We start from the raw sequence: 24,385 nt of genomic DNA, 5'->3' as shown, positions 1-24,385 counted from the left end.
AGGACTTCAACTTCGAAAACCAATGAAAACATCGAACGTGTGAACACTCTTGTGAGATCAGACCGTCGTTTAACATTAAGAATGTTGAGTGAACAATTAAATTTGAACAGATTTACCGTTCATCAAATTTTGACTGAACATTTGCAAACGCGAAAGGTCTGTGCCAAAATGGTGCCGAAAAACTGCCCTCTCCATAACAGAATTTTTGACCTCAAAAGGCATTCCTGTTGTTCCCCAGCCCCCTTATTCACCTGACCTCAGTCCGTGTGACTTTTTCCTTTTCCTAAACTGAAAAATGTCCTCAAAGGGCGACATTTCGGGACTTTAGAAAACATCCAAAAGAGTGTAACGGACATGCTGAAGACCATACCGGTTGAAGACTTCCAGTGCTGCTACAAACAGTGGGAACAATGTCTCCATTGGTGTGTAGCTGCCCAAGGGAACTACTTTGATGTTTGAAAAAAATAAAAACTTTGGTAAATAAAAAATCAGTCTCATTACTTTTCTGCCACACCTCGTACAGTACATATTACTGTATGTATTGTCACAGGTGGCTGGGGGGGGCGACCCAGCCGGGACGCTCCGGAGGACCAGAGGAGGGCTTACGCCTACCCCAGACCATGTGGGGGCGACCACCCTGGTGGCTATGGGGACCACGGGTGCAAAGCTTTGAAGCTCAGCCCTGTAGGGGCCCATGGTCACCACCAGGGGGCGCCCCAATGTCTATGGAGCCCTGGACCTCAGCACTTCCGCCACACACGGAAGTGCTGGGGGGAAGATGATCGGGGACACCTGGACTGCTTCCGGGTGCGCAGCCGGCACTTCAGCCACTCCGGAAGATTGTCGGGAGGCACCTGGAGCACATCCGGTGGTTATAAAAGGGGCCGCCTCCCTCCATTCTTTGGCTTGAGTCGGGTGGAAGGAGGACGAGGTCTTGGAGGAGTGGAGCCGGCCTGAAGGAAAAGAAGGCATTGATTGTGAGACCTGGACTTTGGGGGCTGTGGTGCACTTATGCAAATAGAGTGTAAATAAACGTGTTGTGGGTGACAAAATGATGTCTGCCTGTCTGTATCCAGGCCATGCTCCACAGTATACATAATATATAAACACAGAATACACACATACATAAATATCTCCACTACTTGTGAGGCAGGATTTTCATGTTTAATACCTGTCTTAAAGACTGAGAGTCACCAGCACTCACTAGATGGGCTACTTGAAATGACACTGTGTGACATGCACCAAACTGCCATTTGCTCACATTCAAAGTTAGTTTTCTGGATGTCTGAAATGCATATGCAGATGTGTGTTGGTGTGTGAGTATTGTGAGAGGAGGGGTACTCCAAGTTGGCATAAGGCAGTCTTAAGTTCCATAGGAGAGCCATTAGTAGCCATTATAATACATGAGATCACACTTGGTGTTAGGGTTGGTACCACGTCTGCAAGTCTATACAACAAATTTAAATCTTCACTCATTTTAGTCACATACATGAATGCAAACTTACTTGAGAAGCTCTAGTGTTATTATTCCTTTGGGCTCCGCTTCTACACTTTTCCCCCAAAATTTAAGTTTCGGATAAATTGACCCATGGAAGACAAAGTCATTCTTCAGTCCTTCTGCATGAAAAGCACTGACTGGAGGATGGTGACTGACCTGTTCCGATATTAATCTGAATCCTAAATCTTCCCTAAATGCAAAACAAATTTGGGGAGACAAAGATAAATGGTAACAGGGAACATAATTTAAGAAAGTGATAAATACATACTATGTATAGGAAAATAAATACTGAAATTTAAATGCTAAAAGTTAACATTAAACAGTAAAAAAAAAAAAAAGTATAACACAATAAAAGATAAAAAATACAATAATTTGTTCAAAGCTACATCAACCAATCCTAATAACTGAAGTTGTTCTTACCTTACAAGCTCATAGGTTTCCCCCAGAAGAGGGTTGAACGGTTTACCCGTTCTTTCCCATTGCGAGGCAACAGCAGACACAGCAAATGCTGCAACACACTGCATACAAATATGGGAATAAAAACATAAAAATATGTTTGCTGTTAAAAAGAATTAAAAACATAAGCATGCTCATTCATTTATCACAGTTTGATTTAATTAGGCAAGGCAGCTACAGATGAATGCACTAAGCTTCCAGTACAGCAGCTTCAATTCAGCTGACATAGTCTAGCATTTAGAGAGGCAGAATGAGGTCTTGTTGAATGATACTACGAAGCTTTACTGAAGGCAACCTGAAATATTTCCAAAGAATCTATTCTGTTTAAATTTGGTGGCAAAAAAAACAGTGTCTGTTTTAATGAGGCGAGGTGACAAATACTTTTCTTGTTGCTGTGCTGCTCAGCTTCACTGTTGTTTCTTGATAGTGCAAACAATAATCACACAGTGTGTGACACAGGGACATTGTGTCTTTAGTGTAGTAAAGACCTGCACGATGACATCAAATGAAAGATACTCTTTTCATGGAAGCAAGTTGAAATGAATGCAGAGGACAGGGAAAATTGATTACACAGTTTCTAAATGAAGGATATTTCTAAGCAAATACACATGCATAGATTTAACAATAATTTAGAAAGGCTAGAGTTTTTGGACGGGAGGCTAAAAATATTATGTTTCTGTATCACAATTACTTTACATTTTTATTTATAGCTGACATCTACAATTATAAAAGCAAAAAGAACAAATAATTACAATTTCTTTTACTGGCTTATAGGGTTATTAATGTCACATGTACATAATACAGTGAGCTAATGTCAAAAGACATGATTGATTTAAGTAACTTGTCATATAAACTAGCATGGTAAAAAATATTTATATTAATTTATATACAATGCATATGTCAGATTATTTGAAAATTTTAGGAACAATTAGGTTTCTTTAGCATTACTTGTTCAAATAAAATATAATAGCACATAGGTTTTGCAATTTTCTTAAAGTTCATTCCAAAATATTCCTAGAATTTTCTTGGGTCTTTAACAATGTTTTGCATTTCATGGAAAAAAGGCCTTTTGCAATTGTAAAATGTTAATAGTCAGAATTAATTAAACTAGAATTTAACTGAAGAAACTCTTATGGGAAAACATAAGGACTTTCATTTACAAAGTGATCTCTGAAGTGATCATAAACCAGACAGTAAGCAGAATGCAAATTTAATATCAGATTCATTAAATAAGAGTATATTAAATTTCATCATGCATATCTTCACAGAATAATAAATCCTGTTCATTATGAGCCTCAAAAATCCCCTTGACAGCACAAATAGTTTATCATTAAAGACAATGGCTGGTAAAGGAAAATAATTAAAGGAAAACAGCTGCAGATCACAATTTTCTCTGCAAGCTTTAACAATGAGATATCCAACAATGAGATAAAGCAGTGGTGCAGAAAACATGACTCCTGTTTTTTAAGATTTCAAACATATTGCTAATTAATACCAAACATTCATAAATACTATTTGTAAATGCTGTTGTGCAGGCTATTATAAAGCTACAAGTTATCAGTCATGGCAGAAACAGTAACAGAATCTAGAAATATGGCATGCATGAAATCTCCTTGTTCTGCTTAATGCTCCCAAAGAAAAATCATCCTAATATGCAGCTTCAAAATGAAATCTGTGGACGCTGCACTCTATGTGATGATCAACATATTTACTTACACTGTACTCAGTAAATGTAGTGTAGTTCTCTGAAAACTCTGCAGATTTTAAGTTGAATATCATACTGTAGTGCTGCTGAATACGTAGAGCAAGGGAAGGTCAACCTGCTTGCTGTCACAATGTGTACCAAGTGAGGAAGTTTGACTAGATGTTCATGAAAGTTAGAATTTAACTACTCAGCTCTAAGATCAGCTACTTTAAACAGGAATGAGTTAGTTCAATCTTACACATGACCAATAAGCTTTGGAGCTAAAAAGCACACATAAATCAAATTTATTACTATGTAAGCAGCAGCATGCTTCCTACCATGAGATTACAATTTTGATTGGTATAGAACTTTTCTATTTACTATCTAAAAATAAAAATCCACATTTTGCTTGCAATGCAAGTAAAAGGAACGTGTCAACACACAATATTTCAGCCAATCAAAAGAGATGTTCTGAGTATTTTATTAAATATTAAGATATATGAGGTTTGTTATTATTGGACTTCTGTGCTCGTCAAGGATTGTCCATAACGAACACCAAGTTCAAGCATAGGGGTGTTCATATGTACACTTGGCACCAGGACACCCTAGGCCTCAGTTTGATGATCGACTTTGTGGTCGTGTCGTCGGACTTGCGGCCACATGTCTTGGACACTCGGATGAAGAGAGGGGCGGAGCTGTCAGCTGATCAACACCTGGTTGTGAGTTGGCTTTGATGGTGGGGGAGGTTGTCGGTCAGGCCTGGTAGTCCCAAATGTATTGCAAGCGTCTGCTGGGAACGTCTGGCAGAGTCCCCTGTCAGAAGTAGCTTCAACTCCCATCTCCGGCAGAACTTCAACCACGTCCTGAGGGAGGTGGGGGACATTGAGTTCGAATGGGCCATGTTGCATGCCTCTATTGTTGAGGCGGCTGAGTGGAGCTGTGGCTGTAAGGTGGTTGGTGCCGGTCATGGCGGCAATCCCCGAACCCGTTGGTGGACACCAGCGGTGAGGGATGCCGTCAAGCTGAAGAAGGAGTCCTACAGGACCCTTTTGTCCTGTGGGACTCTGGAGGCAGCTAATAGGTACCGGCACGCCAAGCGGAATGCGGCTTTGGTGGTTGCTAAGGCAAAAACTTGGGCATGGGAGGAGTTTGGGGAGGCCATGGAGAATGACTTTCGGACAGCTTCAAGGAGATTCTGGTCCACCATCCGGCGTCTCAGGTGGGGGAAGCAGTGCAGTGTCAACACTGTATATAGTGGGGATGGTGCGCTGCTGACTTCGAGGGGAGCACTAACATGCCTTCCAATGAGGAAGCAGAGCCTGGGGACTCGGAGGTGGACTCCCCCATCTCTGGGACTGAGGTCACCGAGGTGCTCAAAATACTCCTTGGTGGCAGGGCCCCGGGGGTGGATGAGATATGCCCCGAGTTCCTCAAGGCTCTGGATGTTGTAGGACTGTCTTGGTTGACACGCCTCTGCAACATCGCATGGACATCGGGGACAGTGCCTCTGGATTGGCAGACCGGGGTGGTGATCCCCCTTTTTAAAAAGGGGGACCGGATGGTGGGTTCCAACTACAGAGGGATCACACTCCTCAGTCTCCCTGGAAAAGTCTATTCGGGGGTCCAGGAGAGGAGAGTCAGTCGGATAGTTGAACCTTGGATTCAGGAGGAACAGTGTGGTTTTCTCCTGGTCGTGGACCAGCTCTACACCCTTAACAGGGTCCTGGAGGGTGCTTGGGAGTTTCCACAACCAGTCCACATGTGTTTTGTTGACTTGGAAAAGTTGTTCAACCGTGTCCCTCAGGGAATCCTGTGGGGGGTGCTCCGGGAGTATGGGGTACTAGACCCCCTGATAAGGGCTGTTCGGTCCCTGTACAACCGGTGTCAGAGCTTGGTCCGCATTGCCGGCAGTAAGTCGAACCCGTTTCCGGTGAGAGTTACTCCGCCAGGGCTGCCATTTGTCACCGATTCTGTTCGTAACTGTTAGGGACAGAATTTCTAGGCGCAGCCAGGGCGTTGAGGGGGTCTGGTTTGGTGGACTCAGGACTGCGTCACTGCTTTTTGCAGATGATGTTGTCCTGTTTGCTTCATTAGGCCGTGATCTTCAGCTCTCTCTGGATCGGTTCGCAGCTGAGTGTGAAATGGCTGGGATGGGAATCAGCATCTCCAAATCCAAGACCATGGTCCTCAGCCCAAAAAGGGAGGAGTGCCCTCTCAGGAGTGGAGTTCAAGTATCTCGGGGTCTTGTTCACGAGTGAGGGAAGAATGGAGTGTGAGATCGACAGGCAGAGTGGTGCGGCGTCCGCAGTGATGTGGGCTTTGCATCGGTCTGTCGTGGTGAAAAAGGAGCTCAGCCATAAGGCAAAGCTTTCAATTTACCAGTTAATCTATGTTCCTACCCTCACCTATGGTCATGAGCTAAGGTTAGTGACCGAAAGAACGAGATCGCGAATACAAGCGGCTGAAATGAGTTTCCTCTGCAGGGTGTCTGGGCTTTCCCTTAAAGACAGGGTGAGAAGCTCAGTCATCCGAGAGGGGCTCAGAGTAGAGCCGCTGCTCCTCTGCATCCAGAGGAGTCAGATGAGTTGGCTCGGGCATTTGATCAGGATGCCTCCTGGACGCCTCCCTGGTGAGGTGTTCTGGGCACGTCCAACCGGGAGGAGGCCCCAGGGAAGACCTAGGACATGCTGGAGGGACTATGTCTCCCGGCTGGCCTGGGAACGCCTCGGGATACCCCCAGAAGAGCTAGAAGAAGTGGCAGAGGAGAGGGAAGTCTGGGCATCTCTGCTCAAGCTGCTGCCCCCGCGAAACCGATCTCAGAAGAGGATGGATAGATGGAAGTTTGTTACTGGGGAACTATAGAGGAATGGAGCCTGACATTAGGTTAAGCAAATTCAGTTTTGTTAAAGTGAAAAATAAAAATTAAAAGATAATTCCCTCTTTCCACGACTATAATCCATAGCAAAGTTATGGGGTCTTATCTTACCATATCATCATATTCCTTGGAAATGTGCATAGGTTCATGTTACATTTTTAAAGAAAAGGTTTAGAAATTTGACACTACGTTAATTATACGACATCCATTTTTGCATACCTGAAAATTATAATAGCGTATTAAGAAAGGTGACACATTTCATTGGATTGGCTTGCCGAGCAATGTTTCAGCCGTGGAATGGCCAAATGGGGAGGCAGCTTGATGGAGGAGGTCTCCAGGACTCTAAAAATATCCATCCATCCATCCATTCTCTTCCGCTTATCCGAGGTCGGGTCGCGGGGGTAGCAGCTTAAGCAGAGAGGCCCAGACTTCCCTCTCCCGGCCACTTCTTCCAGCTCTTCCGGGAGAATCCCAAGGCGTTCCCAGGCCAGCCGGGAGACATAGTCCCTCCAGCGTGTCCTGGGTCTTCCCGGGCCTCCTCCCGGTTGGGCGTGCCGAACACCTCACCAGGGAGGCGTCCAGGAGGCATCCTGATCAGATGCCGAGCCACCTCATCTGACTCCTCTCGATGCGGAGGAGCAGCGGCTCTACTCTGAGCCCCTCCCGGATGACTGAGCTTCTCACCCTATCTTTAAGGGAAAGCCCAGACACCCTGCGGAGGAAACTCATTTCAGCCGCTTGTATTCGCGATCTTGTTCTTTCGGTCACTACCCATAGCTCATGACCATAGGTGAGGGTAGGAGCGTAGATCGACTGGTAAATTGAGAGCTTTGCCTTACGGCTCAGCTCCTTTTTCACCACGACAGACCGATGCAGAGCCCGCATCACTGCGGATGCTGCACCGATCCGCCTGTCGATCTCACGCTCCATTCTTCCCTCACTCGTGAACAAGACCCCGAGATACTTGAACTCCTCCACTTGGGGCAGGATCTCTCCCCCAACCCTGAGAGGGCACTCCACCCTTTTCCGGCTGAGGACCATGCTCTCGGATTTGGAGGTGCTGATTCTCATCCCAGCCGCTTCACACTCAGCTGCGAACCGATCCAGAGAGAGCTGAAGATCACGGCCTGATGAAGCAAACAGGACAACATCATCTGCAAAAGCAGTGACCCAATCCTGAGTCCACCAAACGGACCCCTTCAACACCCTGGCTGCGCCTAGAAATTCTGTCCATAAAAGTTATGAACAGAATCGGTGACAAAGGGCAGCCCTGGCGGAGTCCAACTCTCACTGGAAACGGGCTCGACTTACTGCCGCAATGCGGACCAAGCTCTGACACGGTTGTACAGAGACCGAACAGCTCTTATCAGGGGTCCGGTACCCCATACTCCCGGAGCACCCCCCACAGGATTCCCCGAGGGACACGGTCGAATGCCTTTTCCAAGTCCACAAAACACATGTAGACCGGTCGGGCAAACTCCCATGCACCCTCCAGGACTCTGCTAAGGGTGAAGAGCTGGTCCACTGTTCCGCGACCAGGACGAAAACCACACTGTTCCTCCTGAATCCGAGGTTCGACTATCCGACGGACCCTCCTCTCCAGAACCCCGAATAGACTTTTCCAGGGAGGCTGAGGAGTGTGATCCCTCTATAGTTGGAACACACCCTCCGTCCCCTTTTAAAGAGGGGACCACCACCCCGGTCTGCCAATCCAGAGGCACTGTCCCGATGTCCATGCGATGTTGCAGAGGCGTGTCAACCAAGACAGTCCTACAACATCCAGAGCCTTAAGGAACCGGGCGTATCTCATCCACCCCCGGGGCCCTGCCACCAAGGAGTTTTTTGACCACCTCGGTGACTTCAGTCCCAGAGATGGGAGAGCCCACCTCAGAGTCCCCAGGCTCTGCTTCCTCATTGGAAGGCATGTTAGTGGGATTGAGGAGGTCTTCGAAGTACTCTCCCACCGACCCTAACGCCCGAAGTGAGGTCAGCAGCGCACCATCCCCACCATATACGGTGTTGACACTGCACTGCTTCCCCCTCCTGAGACGCCGGACGGTGGACCAGAATCTCCTCGAAGCCGTCCGAAAGTCGTTCTCCATGGCCTCCAAACTCCTCCCATGCCCGAAGTTTTGCCTCAGCAACAACCGGCAGCGTTCCGCTTGGCCTGCCGGTACCTATCAGCTGCCTCCAGAGACCCACAGGACAAAAAAGTCCTATAGGACTCCTTCTTCAGCTTGACGGCATCCCTCACCGCCGGTGTCCACCAACGGGTTCGGTAGTAGCTTCAACTCCCACCTCCGGCAGAACTTCAACCACGTCCCGAGGGAGGTGGGGGACATTGAGTCCGAATGGGCCATGTTCCGTGCCTCTATTGTTGAGGCGGCTGACCGGAGCTGTGGCCGCAAGGTGGTCGGTGCCTGTCGTGGCGGCAATCCCCGAACTCTAAAAATATCCAAATCTTATTATGTGATATCATCTATTGTTAAATTCTGCTCCGTGCTTCTAAAATTTTTATTATTATGCTGTATTAAGGATTTGTTCTGTTCTGTGTATTGTATTGTATTGTATTGACCCCCTTCTTTTGACACCCACTGCACGCCCAACCTACCTGGAAAGGGGTCTCTCTTTGAACTGCCTTTCCCAAGGTTTCTTCCATTTTTCCCTACAAGGTTTTTTTGGGAGTTTTTCCTTGTCTTCTAAGAGAGTCAAGGCTGGGGGGCTGTCAAGAGGCAGGGCCTGTTAAACCCCATTTCGGTACTTCCTGTGTGATTTTGGGCTATACAAAAATAAACTGTATTGTATTGTATTGTACATGTATAAGAAATTTATACAGAGTTGTATTTTTGCTAAATTCTTAAAGCATTCTTTGAGATTTTATTCTTTTAAAATTGAATTTCTTTGTGCCGTTTGCTCTCTCAGTTGAATTGAAATATTATGATTGATAAAGAATGTTGCAGACAGAGGTGCAAAAGATATTGAATGTTAAGTGGGAGCATTTTGCAGCCATCTATGTATTGATTAGTAAGCAGTGGTTTAAATAAACACAAAATTAAAAATCTAGGTATATTTATATTCACACAAACACATATACATTATTAATATATTACATTGGCTTTAGTAAAGAATGAAATTTTTATGAAAATGTTCAGTCTACATTTACTTTTTTTTTCATTTTATCCACATTTTCTTTTTTTCATTTTATCAAATACATTTCAACTGTATATTAACATTTTCATAAAAATGTAATTGTTTTAGTTTGTTTACTGTTGAAGTTGTATTTACTTTTTTTTTTTTTTTACTTCAAATGCCCACAAAAATGTAATTTGGCCAGGGGTGTCCAAACATTTTCATGGAACTGTGTATTATACTAACTATACTATTCTTCTATAGACAGGTTGGAATCTAAATAATCAATGCAGACCTCAGTGTATTCAACATTAATGTTTGCAGTCCACAATCAAATGGAATTTATGCAACCAATGGCACATCACAAACATTGGCAACAACAAAATGCTTTGCATTTTTCATTCCTACAGTTGGTGCATCATAATCATTAGTACCTTTTTGTGAATCTCACACCAAATCACATATAACAGAATCATAGCCCCAGATGGGCACACAGACAGTTATCCTTTTATTAAGGATGATGTATATGTTACAGGCTCACTTTTCCTGCTTGCTAAAGGTAAGCACTACCACCCTGTGACACCAGGGGGCATGATCATTAATCACCTTGTCTTTTTTTCTACCCACAGCCTAGAAATAATATTTATGATGAATATTAAAAATGAGAGCAAAACCTTAAAAAACACTAATTAATTTTTGAATAACACAAGAAAATCTTCCTACATTATTATAAAACTTTAACAAATTCAGTTTATAATTTCTGGATTAACACACAAAAAGAAAGTGAGTAATAAGAGCATGCTTAATTATGGTAGGAGTTACTGTAAACACTTCAAGTGGGGTTGAATGAAAAACTGCACTCACAGACCTTGAGAACTGCTGTTGCGTCCCTTGCTGTACTATTTGATCTTTTATGTTTTAATCAAGTACATTGTTATCTCCACAAAATACATCATAACATGTCATTTAATTTTCTGTTTGCAAGATGTGAGGCTAATTTTAGCACTTTAAAACGTGGTTTGGCTAGAAGAGGGCTGTGATATGCTTATAAAGTATTATATACATATTTTGTAAATGGAGTTAAACATTAACCTTTTAATTTGATAAACTCAAAAAGTATGTTCTTCAAAATATGACACTGTTCACTGGCTTCACACATACACACACACACACACACACGCACGCACACACAGAGCGCCAGAATGTTATAAGCAAATGTACTGTACCTGCATTCTCTCAATGGAGTTGGATGAAGCATTTGCTTTATGTATGAGGTATGTGTGCTCCATATATTCTGTGAGACGTTGCAGAAAGCTGAGTGGTTCATTGAAGATTACAGGCATTGTGATCTTGGAGAGCTCCTACCAAACATAGAAATCAATAACCTATTTAAAAAATCTTGAAAACAGATCATGCAAATATATACTTGATTGTGTCATTTCTGTACAAACTAAGAATCCTGTGTAGATAATCTCTGGTTTTCATTTGGCATAAAAAGATCTTATAAATCATAAGCGACATTATAAATTACATTTTTATTGTTTCATACATTATTCATATTTGGTTAATTGTAGTCTGTTTAATCACCGGTGAGTGCAACCAGAGACACACGAGTGAGTAGCTTTTCATGATCATAAAGGCTGTGTCTTTACAGCATGGAATGCTGCCCTGGCAAAAGTATTTCAGAATGATCCACCAGCTCTGCAAACTTTAAAAAAAAAAAATACAAATGTACATGAAACTTACAACTCATTGTGAAGGTTCAGTAGGCAAAATTATAAGCAGCATGCTGCTTAGGATACATTTATCCTGTTTAAAAAGGGGGAAATTGAACAAAAACCTTAAAACACTATCATTATTTTCTTACATGAAACAATCATCGCAATAATTCACATGAATTAGACGTGTATTTTTCTGGTGCACAGATTACTTTCAACAACGAATTTTAAAAACCCTATGCAAAATATAAAAACGATTCTGTTCAAAAGCTGCTGCAGCAGCCATTATGTTAAATTACATAAAATAAAAATGTGATCTGGTGGCACAGTGGTTGGCACTGCTATTACAGTTCCAGGGTTGTGGGTTGAAATATCAAAAGTGAATACTCTTAGTGCAACGTATGCATGGCTGCCCGTGCCATTGGAGATATTCTCTGGACATTCCACTTTCCTCCTACAGCCCAAACATATGCAAAGTCAGGTTGACTGACAAATGTAAATTGGTTGGTCCAGGTCCATTTTGGTGTCTGACCATTTGGTGTCTGAATTTTGTCCAAAATTAATTCTTGCCTTTTTGCCTGAAGCTGGCAGGATAGACTCTTGGCTCTGAAAAATTCCATACTAGAATAAGTGAGTTTTCAAAAAATGGCTGAATGAGTCACTTAAATATTAAACCAGGATCAAAATGGACCATCACGTTAGCATGTACAATATTCTGATAGCTTCATGTTAACAATTAAATATACCAGAATTAGATAGATAATTGACAGGTTATACTCTATATATTACAGTAATATTTTTAAGACATAATAAACATAGTCTTCAATATATTATCCTGTAAATAACAATTTATAGGAAATGAAAAAAAGGAAAAATCATTTCAATATGCATGACTACAGTATTTAAACCAAATACGTTAAATACAATAGGCTTCCCTTGTATTGTAAAATGTAAAAGGGGTGGAAGATCTGTTACTGGTTTGAAGAGATATAGAAAGAAAAATGAAGAAATTTCAGGAAACAGTATGACATCATAATGGAAGTCTCTGACAGTCATTTGTGATCTGGTTCATCAAAAAGGGTAAGAGGTTCTTTAATTCAGGGTCACTGGGGCCAGAGCCTCTCCATGCAGCACTAGGTATAATGCAGGAAACAGTCAGATACAACACGTTGGTCATATACAAACCCACACTCACAAAGGTAAACTAATATGTTTGTACGTAGGGAAGTGGAAGCAAAAGTGAAGTAACTATAAGAAAACCTAAGTAGACAAAAGGAGCACATGCACACTTCATGATTTTTTTAAGATTCAAACCAATGCACTACAGTGCATTGTCCTTAATTGAAATCTACATTAAATTGAATTTTTATATGATCTTTGATTTTATACCTGTCAAAGATTGGGGTAATTGATACAAAGCATAAAATCACAGAAAAGTCATTCTGTTTAAATATGAACAATTTACATTAATATATTGATTTCTAATTGGAATGATGCCTTCCATTTTGATAATTTATTGCACTACATATATCAAAGTGAACTGGATAACTCTGAACACAAATATGTTGCAGAGTTGTTGGTGCTGCTATCTCACTAATATATCATCTGGGAACCAAATTCTTAGCCGGGTTGTTGTCTGAGTATTTTTTTTTTTTTTTTTAAACAAGTACTCTGGTTTTCCTCATGTATTCCAAGGTGCATGTTAGGCTAACTGAGGATTCTAAATTGGTCCTATGTGTGTGGGCACTGCAATGGACTGTCATTCTTCTTGTATGGCTATTCCTACTGGGATAGGCCTTGCCATGTAAAAACAACTTGAGGTGGTAAATTAAGAAAATTGATCCCATGATCACATCTAAGCTATAGAAATCTTTACATTTACAAACAAAACTGGAAACACATAATAAAAGATTCACCCTGTGATTTTTGCTATAGGGACAAATAGAACAACTTACCATTCCTATACACTTTCTTAAGATGCTCCAGATACTGAAATCATTTCTGGAAAACATGGGTGCTGGAAGACTCGTCCTGATAAAGAATAAAGGCAGAGCAAATATAATTAAATTGAAGTACTAAATTATATTAGCCAATATACATTTCAAAATATTAACAAGAGTACAGTATAAAAGTCCCTTTAGATCATCGGTTTCATTAGAAGGTCAAAAAGACATTAACAGAAAAGAGAAGAAAACATCTTGCTAATATGTCTATGCTCTCCTGCATATCATAAATTTCTAGGAAAAACAGCAAGCAAGGTCACCTGCACTGCTGAAAATGTATCTTGTTACTTTATACTGCTAATGACTGCTGGGACATTCTGATAATATTTACAGTAATAAACCACAAAGGTCATTTCATACTGTACATAAATAAGGACTCAGCATGAAAAGCTACACATTTACTGGTTAAGCAAATCCTATAATCAGCAATACTCAGGAGTAGCACACCAATGCACTAGTTAGTGCTGTTGCCTCACAGCTTAAAGCTCTGGGTCCAAATTCTGGTTTGGCCTGGTCTCTGTGTGTTTTTCCATGTATTTCAGCTTCTTCCCACCTGCCAAAGATGTGCATGCTAAGCAAAACTATCCATTTATTATCAAACCCACTCAATAAAATTCAGGTTTGTGTATTAATCCAGCAGAAGGCTCACTCACAGACACAGACCACAAACATGGGGCCAATTTACAGCCAGCAATTAACCTAAACTCATGCCTTTGCAAACCTAAATTGACTGAATATGCCTTGTGGTTCCTGCCTTGGGCAAATTGCATCCCACTCCACCGGTGAAACAATACTGAACTAAGCAGATTCAGAGAATGAATGAATGAAGGGATGAATGAATGAAAATTAATATTTGATAGCATAATAACATACTTACTGACCTCAATTAAATAATAAAGGGTGTGAGAAAAAGCAGGTGCAATTATGATGAGGTGCATTGTGGTATATTTCATGGCAGAGGCAACCTGTCATTAATACACTTTTTATTATTTAAGTGTGGAATAATTAGTGAGCACTAGCTATATTGTAAAAATCCAGGACCTATGAAATGTGTATTTGAACATAAAACGAACATATCTGAAATACATTCAACATACACTAACACTAAACAGTATTCCATACAGATGACCTTGAATTTGACTGAATAAAAGCATTTAAAAAAATCTGTAAAATGTAATGGGCCTTGGGAAAATTGAAAAGGAAGCAGGACTGAACAAAATTACAAGACTCTTTCTTCAAGCTAACCATAGACACTTGGAAGACGTTCCAAAGGTGTGGGGTATTTTGTGGACTTCTGACTTGATATTATTTCAGAGAAATAAGATAAATGAGATGGAATGATCGTTTCTTGTCAAAACTGTCCTAATGTTCTAAAGTAGAAAGACCATTTTGGTTAAAAAGGAACAAGATGTAGAGATGAGGATGTTATTTTGGGCATAAAGCAGCAGCCATACCACATGTTCTTCAGAACAGCTTATCCAACTAAAGCTATGCACGTTGGGGCCTGGCCAGAACTTGTATGGGAGAACATCTAGGAAAAGCTTGGGTTTCTTCTGGAAGAGGTGTTGGTGAGGCCAGCAGGGGGCAATAACCCTGTGGTCTGAATGTGAATCTCAATGCCCCTGGGCAGTGATGGGGACAATATGTTGTAAAACGGCTCTGTTTTTTGGATGTGACATAAAAATTAAGGTCCTGACTGTCTGTGGTCATAAAAGATCCCTAGGCATCCTTTGTAAAGAGCAGGGTGTATCCCGATGTCCAGTCTAAATTACCCTAAATGGTCTAGTCATTCTGCCCCCACAGTTATTCCCTGTCTGTAAATGACTTTCTTTTCTCCCTGCACCACCTAATAGGTAATGTGTAGTAAGCATACTAGCGCAAGAATGGCTGCCATTGCATCATCTGGGTGGATGCTATACACTAGTGGCTCCCCCACTCATTATGTAAAAGCACTTTGAGTAATGAGAAAAGCATTATATAAATGTAAAGAATTGGAACATTAGAAAAATCTAGATGAGAACAGGCCATTCAGCCCAACAAAGCACGCCAGTCCTATCCACTTAATTATTCCAAAAAAACCAACAAGTCTAGTTTTGAAAGGCACTAAAGTTGTACGGTCTATGGTTCTCTGTGTAAATAAAAACTTCCTAATATTTGTGTGAAATTTACCCTTAGCAAGTTTCTGACTGTGTCCCTGTTTTCTTGATGAACTCATTTTAAAATAAAAGTCTCAATCCACTATACTAATTCCCTTCATAATTTTAAACACTTCAATCATGTCACCTCTTAATCTTCTTTTGCTTAAACTGAAAAGACTCAGCTATTTTAATCTTTCTTCATAATTCATCCCCTTTAGCTCTGGAATCAGCCTAGTCGCTCTTCTATTTCTAGCGTTGCTGTATCCTTTTTTGTAGCCTGGAGACCAAAACTGCACACAGTACGCCAGATGAGGTCTCACTAGTGTGTTATAAAGCTTAAGCATAACCTCCTTGGACTTGTACTCCACACAACATGCTACATCATGCTATATAACCTAACATTCTGTTTGCCTTCTTAATGGTTTTTGAACACTGGAAATTGATGGTATTGAGTCTACTATGACTCCTAAATCCTTCTCATAAGGTATACTCTCGATTTTCTGACCTTCCCTTGTTAGAAATGACGATTAAAAATAGTGGCAGGGTTCTAGGTGTTATTTGTTTTATGGTAATACTATATTGACCATCTATGAAATAAGACATTCAGAAAGATTTGGTAGCTGATCAATTACTAATCAGATGTTGAATAATTGTCAGCCTGTGCCAGGAACACAGTGTTAAACTTCTCCCTAGATAACTTTCAAGTATAAAAAGTAAATATGATGCCCATTACAACAAGTTCTGCTACAGTAATACCGGTCTGCTGTGTGTGAAGAGAAGACAAAGTGCAAATGAAATCTGTAGGAAAACAGGAAAGGCACACTTCTCTTTACAATATTTATAACAAGATGTCACACCTCTATTCTCATAGTTTTCTACTACTTAACCTAAATATACTCAATAACATTTTGCTCGGCTTCATATTGAAACAGCCTTTTATCAGTTTTCCTTTGTTATTTAAATAAATTTTTATTTAAATTATATGTGTCTTTAAGATTCAGCCAAGTTCAGCTATTGTTATAATGCCTTAACTGTCTGTAGTTAAATAAGACTCAGAACCATGTTTCACTTTTAACAGTTGTAGTATTTAAGCCACATTAATATAATACTAGATAATAATTTAATTATGACCATTATTCTTGATTTCACTGTGTCCCCTTGAACCCTCAGACCACATGTCAGACATCAGATAAAAGTCCAAGAAATTAATTTAATAATTCTGTAATGTGCACAAAGCACCTCCACTAAACACAATAAACAATCAATAATACATTCAAATACAATAATCCTGCACTCCCAAACGCTTCTTCACACTTCCTCCCAACTCAGCTCGCCTGCTGGGATCACCCACAGTCCTTTTATAGTTCATGACCCAGAAGTGCTTCTCTCCCTCAGTCCATATGATTTCACAGCACTTCCGGGTCAGATGAAAATTCCTTCTTTTTTTTCAGCCCGGGCAATATGGAAAATACAAGTCCCTGAGCCTCCCTGCAGTGTCCAATGGTGGCCCCCACGGTATCCAGCAGGGCTGTGAATTAAAACTCCAAAGTCCATGATGCCCTGCTGGAATTCGGGGCACCTCCATGTTGCAGGAAGGGCTCCATCTGGTGGCTTGGGGGTATTGGCTTGGAAGAACTGCTGGCCATATACCACACACTGTCATTCTTCTGTTTTTGTAAGAATTTTTAATATAGCTGCCTAGAGTCTAATACAATATTTGAACTATGAGAAAATGGGCTGCTCTAATTTGTTCTTTATTTTTGTACTGCCACCAGTTATAAGTGCCAAGAATTCAGTTTGGTCGCGGCATACACAAAGCCTGCCTGCCTTTTTAAACTGCTGCAAAAAGAAGCTGGCAAGAGGGGATCTGTAACCGTTATTTATCAAGTGTCTCAAGAGAACTGAAACATTCCTAAGTGGTTTAAAATTCTTACAGTGTCACAAATTCAGTCCCAATCCAAGGAGAAGTAATAAAAGCATTTTATCAGTTTTTCTAATTTAAGAAACTACTCCTGTAATCACCAGAATTTAGATAGCTCTTGATCTGTCCTGTCTCACAAAAAAAATAATTTACACAGAGGCTTTAATGCATATATTGTGAAAGGGTGAATGTTTTGGAAATGCTGGACAACAATAAAATCATGAAAAAATATTTATTTGACAGAGATGGAATAATATTCATAATAAATCTTGTATGTTACATGATCGCTCCATCTTCGTGGTGAAGCCATGAGCTGTCATCCAAAATGAAAGTGTTGTTAATACTTTGTGCAAAATGCAACTTGAGATGATCTGAGTATGCCACAACCATTTCTTGAATTTTGTGCCAAACTTTAAATGTGTGAAGTAACATTTAGATTTATACATTTTGACACCATTCCATATGAGATGATGTTAAAGCAAGCTGTATTCGTGCAAATTGGCACACATATAAAGATCATTGTTTCAAGTGTGGGTGAGTATGCAATATGAGAATCACAAGTAATATCACAGTATCAACACACGGATGGTCATGGATGCAAACTGTATTGTATAACCAGCATATTACCCTGAAGATATTCAGGTCAGGATGGGTGATTGACAGTGAAATATCAAACAGGTATGCTAAGTTCTGTATTCCACAAACACATTGAACATTCCTGTTACACATTGCAAGCCTGGGAAGGTTTAAGAAGGTAGGTGGAGACTCCCGGGGTATTGGGTAAAGAGAGCCTCACAGAAGATAAGGTGGGATCACAGACCACAAGACACTGGAAGACAATTAAGAACACTAAATGAGTGAATGTGACTTAAAAATAGCTGTGACTAGATTGAGTAACTGTTTACTTACTAGGTGATTCTCATGGCCATAACAGTGTTCAGGTGATTCATTTAGAAGTACATATATGGATCATCTTTCCATCCATTTTGTAAACCCGAAGGGTCGTGATTAGGGCTGCAACGATTAGTCGACGTAATCGACAACATCAACTACAAAAAATCGTCAATGCGTCATAAACAGAACCTTAAATAGAGGCTCCAGTCACCACATTGGTTTTTGTAACTTCAATGCACTACATGAACGTCTGGGGGCAGTATTGTTTGTCAAGACTGCACACAGTCCTACCAATGAAGAAGAACATCTGAGGAGAAGAAGAATGTAGAGGAAAATAAACATGGTTGCAATGGCGAGTCAGATAGAGGAGGGGGAAGGAGATGGAAAAAATTTAGACAGAAACTTTCTAAAGTTTCTGAAAAGAAAAAAGTTGAATGCAGAGCGGAGCTTTCTTTTCATGGCAGCACCGCCGCAATGCAGGAGCAATCTGAAACACAAGCATCCTGGAGCTGTGATGCCACCGTCTCTTGAGAATTTATGCTGGCGCTGTTAAGTTAGTTAGTTAGGGTCAGATCAGAGACTGAGAAAATAAAAGTGAAAAAAGCTAACTAAAAAAAGTTGAATGCAGAGCGGAGCTTTCTTTTCTCATGCAGGAGCAATCTGAAACACAAGCATCCTGGAGCTGTGATGCCACCGTCTCTTGAGAATTTATGCTGGTGCTGTTAAGTTAGTTAGGGTCAGATCAGGAGAGGGAGAGCGTGAACGAGACTGAGAAAATAAAAGTGAAAAAGCTAACTTTTACAAGTAACAAATTTACACCCGCTGTTAGTTTTCAAATAATATTGCTGATGATGTTTTCTGCGCTGACACCAGAAGGCATGAGCTTATTCAGTGCTAGCAGGAGCACGCAGGTGGCCGGTTGCTTGTGCTATAACAAGCTTGACCTTGCGGTGATCAAAGCACATGTACTGTGCAAGGCATGTACAGAATCCACTGAGAAAACAAGAGTGTTCACGGCTCATCTTGCAGAGGAACATTCTTTATGCCTAAAACGAATACGATATTTGCGACATACAAGTTTAATGAGAACATGCATGGTATAAACGAGACTTTTGATCAATGGGTTTAATCAACCTTCTCTAAACAGCTTGGTCCTGCATCTCTTCCCCAGTCAGACCCTCTTCCTTCAGATCTTCTTTTCCTTTATCCATCTACTCTGGCTTCCTTCACTTTCTCTTCCCCTGTACTTCCATTCCATTCACTCTTTTGCCCAAATATTCACTGGCTCTCCTCATCATATGACCATACTACTTCAATCAACTTTCCTGTACTTTCTTAGATATCTCTTCTATTTCTGTTGTACCTTCAACTGCCTCATTTTTTATAATCTCACATATCAACATTCTAATTTCTGTCACATCTAACTTCTTCTGAACTCCCTTTACTGCCCATGTCTCTGCTCTGTACATCACTGCTGGTCTTACCACTGTCTTAAAAAGCTTAATTTAAATTTTGCTAGTCTTATCCACTTAATTCTTCTAAAAACACATCAAGTCTAGTTTTGAAAGTCCCTAAAGTCTGTCTACCATGCTACTTGGTAGTTTATTAAGTTAGTATAAAGTTATTTGTGGTCAGATAACAGTGTCAATCCAATGTACTAATTCCCTTCATAATTTTAAATACTTCAAACATGTCACTTCCTAAGGAGGCTCAGGAGAAGCTAGTTGCTCTTCTCTGACAATTTCTAGTGCTGCTAGACTGAGAAAATAAAAGTGCCTCACCAGTGTGTTATAAAAGCTAACTTGTTACACATTGTGCTATATAACCTAATAGGACTTTGCTTATGCAGAGGAAGATGAGATGGTCAGGTTGTCCTGAGTGTTTGGCACAAACTCCTTTGCAGCATCTTTTTTAACTCTTTATTAACCCACTGTGTTTTTTTTAAACTTCCTATTAATTCCAAATTTAAACTGCGAGATCCTCCTCGAAACTCCAGAACCCCCACGATTTCAATGAAGCAGAAACCATATGTTTGTATGCCGCCCTCACTGTCTTAGCTAACATTAAATACAGGCCGTGGACATGTCCATATACTATAATTCTGCTTGATGCCGTGGGAGATGGCACCAGCACAGCTGTGAACCTTCAATGCATGTACGAGAGAAACTTTTAAGTGCCGTCTTAGCGGCTCACATGAAATGACGCTCACATGTGCACAGACAAAAAGCAACAGTTCCAAAGAGGCTGAACAAAAACCGAATTACACAATTGAGAAGGCAGCAAAAAAATATGAAGCGTGTGATACATACAAGCATATTCATAAGTGCAGGTACTGCGGAAATAAAGCACACGGTCGAAAAAGTCAATGTCCTGCTAAAGGAAGACAGTGTAAAAAAAAAAACCCCGTGCATGCAGTGTGTCACGTCTCAGATAAAGAGGAGGACAAGCTGTTTATTGATGCAGTAAGAAACGAATCGATGAATGAAACCTGTTACCTTTACAACAATTGCCAAACACGGAATGTAACTTGAACACAACACATCCTACAAATACGAACCTGATTGAAAGAAATAATGATAATCAAATCCTTGATGACAGCAACTCATAACACTCACAAAACAATTACTGTATATTGACAATCATGTTACGTTATTTTTAAAATGTTCCCTTTTCTTTTTCATAACTTCTTTAACACACTACTTCTCCTCTGCGAAGCGCGGGTATATATATGTATATATACAGTGGTGTGAAAAACTATTTGCCCCCTTCCTGATTTCTTATTCTTTTGCATGTTTGTCACACAAAATGTTTCTGATCATCAAACACATTTAACCATTAGTCAAATATAACACAAGTAAACACAAAATGCAGTTTTTAAATGATGGTTTTTATTATTTAGGGAGAAAAAATCCAAACCTACATGGCCCTGTGTGAAAAAGTAATTGCCCCCTTGTTAAAAAATAACCTAACTGTGGTGCATCACACCTGAGTTCAATTTCCGTAGCCACCCCCAGGCCTGATTACTGCCACACCTGTTTCAATCAAGAAATCACTTAAATAGGAGCTGCCTGACACAGAGAAGTAGACCAAAAGCACCTCAAAAGCTAGACATCATGCCAAGATCCAAAGAAATTCAGGAACAAATGAGAACAGAAGTAATTGAGATCTATCAGTCTGGTAAAGGTTATAAAGCCATTTCTAAAGCTTTGGGACTCCAGTGAACCACAGTGAGAGCCATTATCCACAAATGGCAAAAACATGGAACAGTGGTGAATCTTCCCAGGAGTGGCCGGCCGACCAAAATTACCCCAAGAGCACAGAGACGACTCATCCGAAAGGTCACAAAAGACCCCAGGACAACATCTAAAGAACTGCAGGCCTCACTTGCCTCAATTAAGGTCAGTGTTCATGACTCCACCATAAGAAAGAGACTGGGCAAAACGGCCTGCATGGCAGATTTCCAAGACGCAAACCACTGTTAAGCAAAAGAACATTAGGGCTCGTCTCAATTTTGCTAAGAAACATCTCAATGATTGCCAAGACTTTTGGGAAAATACCTTGTGGACTGATGAGACAAAAGTTGAACTTTCTGGAAGGCAAATGTCCCGTTACATCTGGTGTAAAAGGAACACAGCATTTCAGAAAAAAGAACATAATACCAAGAGTAAAATATGGTGGTGGTAGTGTGATGGTCTGGGGTTGTTTTGCTGCTTCAGGACCTGGAAGGCTTGCTGTGATAGATGGAACCATGAATTCTACTGTCTACCAAAAAATCCTAAAGGAGAATGTCCGGCCATCTGTTCGTCAACTCAAGCTGAAGCGATCTTGGGTGCTGCAACAGGACAATGACCCAAAACACACCAGCAAATCCACCTCTGAATGGCTGAAGAAAAACAAAATGAAGACTTTGGAGTGGCCTAGTCAAAGTCCTGACCTGAATCCAATTGAGATGCTATGGCATGACCTTAAAAAGGCGGTTCATGCTAGAAAACCCTCAAATAAAGCTGAATTACAACAATTCTGCAAAGATGAGTGGGCCAAAATTCCTCCAGAGCGCTGTAAAAGACTCATTGAAAGTTATCGCAAATGCTTAATTGCAGTTATTGCTGCTAAGGGTGGCCCAACCAGTTATTAGGTTGAGGGGGCAATTACTTTTTCACACAGGGCCATGTAGGTTTGGATTTTTTCTCCCTAAATAATAAAAACCATCATTTAAAAACTGCATTTTGTGTTTACTTGTGTTATATTTGACTAATGGTTAAATGTGTTTGATGATCAGAAACATTTTGTGTGACAAACATGCAAAAGAATAAGAAATCAGTAAGGGGGCAAATAGTTTTTCACACCACTGTATACCCCGATCTATATACTCTCAAATAGACAAACCACACACTGTGGCGCAATGATAGAGGCTTCGCCTCTAGCACCAAAGTCCGAGGTTCGATTCCCAAGTGGGGGTTCACTGAGTATGTACGCCTTTGGTTTGAGACGTATGAAAAAATATGCGGTTAACGCAGAAAGACAGATCACCAATTGAAGCTTTATGAATAATGGATACAAAGAACGTTCCTAAGACTGATCGGAGGCAAATTTCATTTCAAAAGACTACCCGACGGAAGCCTTGATAAAAGCGTGGTTTTGTGCAAACTGTCCAAATACGAACCTGATTGAAAGAAATTATAATCAAATCCTTGATGACAGCAACACTCATAACGGTCACAAAACTATTACATTCACAATCATGTTATGTTATTTTTAAAATGCTTCCTTTTCTTAGCACAAGCACAGCTGAGAAGCTTCGATGCATGTACTCCATAACGCGTTAAAAAAAAAAAATAATGCATTTAATCACACTTTCAATTCCAAGCAAAGGGGAACTTTTTGTCAATGCATGATTTCCTGGTACATCGATTACATCGATGCACACATCAGAGCTACAAAACTGTTAAGAGTCGGAATAAAGCACGTTCCTACGACTGATCGGAGGAAAATTTAATTTCAAAAGACTACCCGACGGAAGCCTTGATAAAAGCATGGTTTTGTGCACACTGAAAAGCAAGCAAAATTAGATGCACTGCAGAAAGCGGACTTTGTGGATCTTACTGGTCTTCATTGGACTTCCGTGACCGTTAGTAGTTCTAATTACATCTAATTACAAAATGTTCAATGATCACACTGTTTTAGCCTAATGTACAAAATAATTTTGGCTAAGGTTACTCAGAGTTTAAAGGTGAAGCTGGTCAAATTACCTTTTATGTTTCTGCCTTATTTTTTTAAGAAGAAAAACTGCACTTTATGTTGAAATTTTTGTTATTATTATTTAAAGACAATACCATTCTGAAAATGTACTTAAAGTACTTAAAATACCACTTTATTTTTAAGTCTGCCCAATTTTAGCCAGGGATGATATTTTTGTTTCTGTTTTGAATTGAAATGCAGTACAAAAGCATTTTTTTTTCAGAAATTAAAAGAGCTTGAGTTTACAATATTCATGTCCATGTCTATTATTTGATTCTGTCGCCCACTAAAACCCTTTTAAATTAAAAAAATACATACGATTAATCAAGGTTAATTATTACACAGCCTCTAATTAATTAGATTAATTTTTTTAATCGAGTCCCACCCCTAATATATATATGTAGATTTATATATATATATATGTGTATATACAGTATATGTGTGTATATATATATATATATATATATGTGTGTGTGTATATATATATATATATATATATATATATATATATATATATGTATGTATATGTATATATATGTGTGTGTGAGTGTGTGTGTGTGTGATTATATATATATGACAGCAACACTCATAACAGCGACAAAGCAATTACATTGACAATCATGTTACGTTATTATTAAAATGTTTCCTTTTCTTTTTCACTACTTCTTTAACACACTACTTCTCCGCTGCGAAGCGCGGGTATTTTGCTAGTTTTTATATATTTTAAGCCCTTAGAAACTCTCCCACACGGTTTATAAATATTGTCAGCACAGTTATACAGTAAACCCTCGTTGTTAATCCGTTCCAGACTCTACCGCAATAAATTAATTT

At 40.3% G+C, this 24,385-nt stretch overlaps 1 protein-coding gene across 4 annotated transcripts in view; it reads right to left on the bottom strand.

Moving 5' to 3' along the window:
* The window catches only part of osbpl1a (oxysterol binding protein-like 1A), a 243,556-nt gene that overhangs the window by 36,701 nt on the left and 182,470 nt on the right, over positions 1–24,385 (bottom strand). For all 4 annotated transcript variants that reach the window (XM_039754706.1, XM_039754708.1, XM_039754709.1 and 1 more), the window contains 4 exons: positions 13,316–13,391; positions 10,869–11,003; positions 1,919–2,016; positions 1,506–1,688 (listed from right to left, as the gene is read on the bottom strand). In XM_039754706.1, the coding sequence (XP_039610640.1) occupies positions 1,506–1,688; positions 1,919–2,016; positions 10,869–11,003; positions 13,316–13,391 (492 nt within the window). The remainder of the gene's footprint in view (positions 1–1,505; positions 1,689–1,918; positions 2,017–10,868; positions 11,004–13,315; positions 13,392–24,385) is intronic.

Source organism: Polypterus senegalus, chromosome 5 (assembly GCF_016835505.1).
Source record: "Polypterus senegalus isolate Bchr_013 chromosome 5, ASM1683550v1, whole genome shotgun sequence".
Taxonomy (NCBI): Eukaryota; Metazoa; Chordata; class Cladistia; order Polypteriformes; family Polypteridae; genus Polypterus; species Polypterus senegalus.
This window is presented reverse-complemented; position numbering and strand designations above follow the sequence as displayed.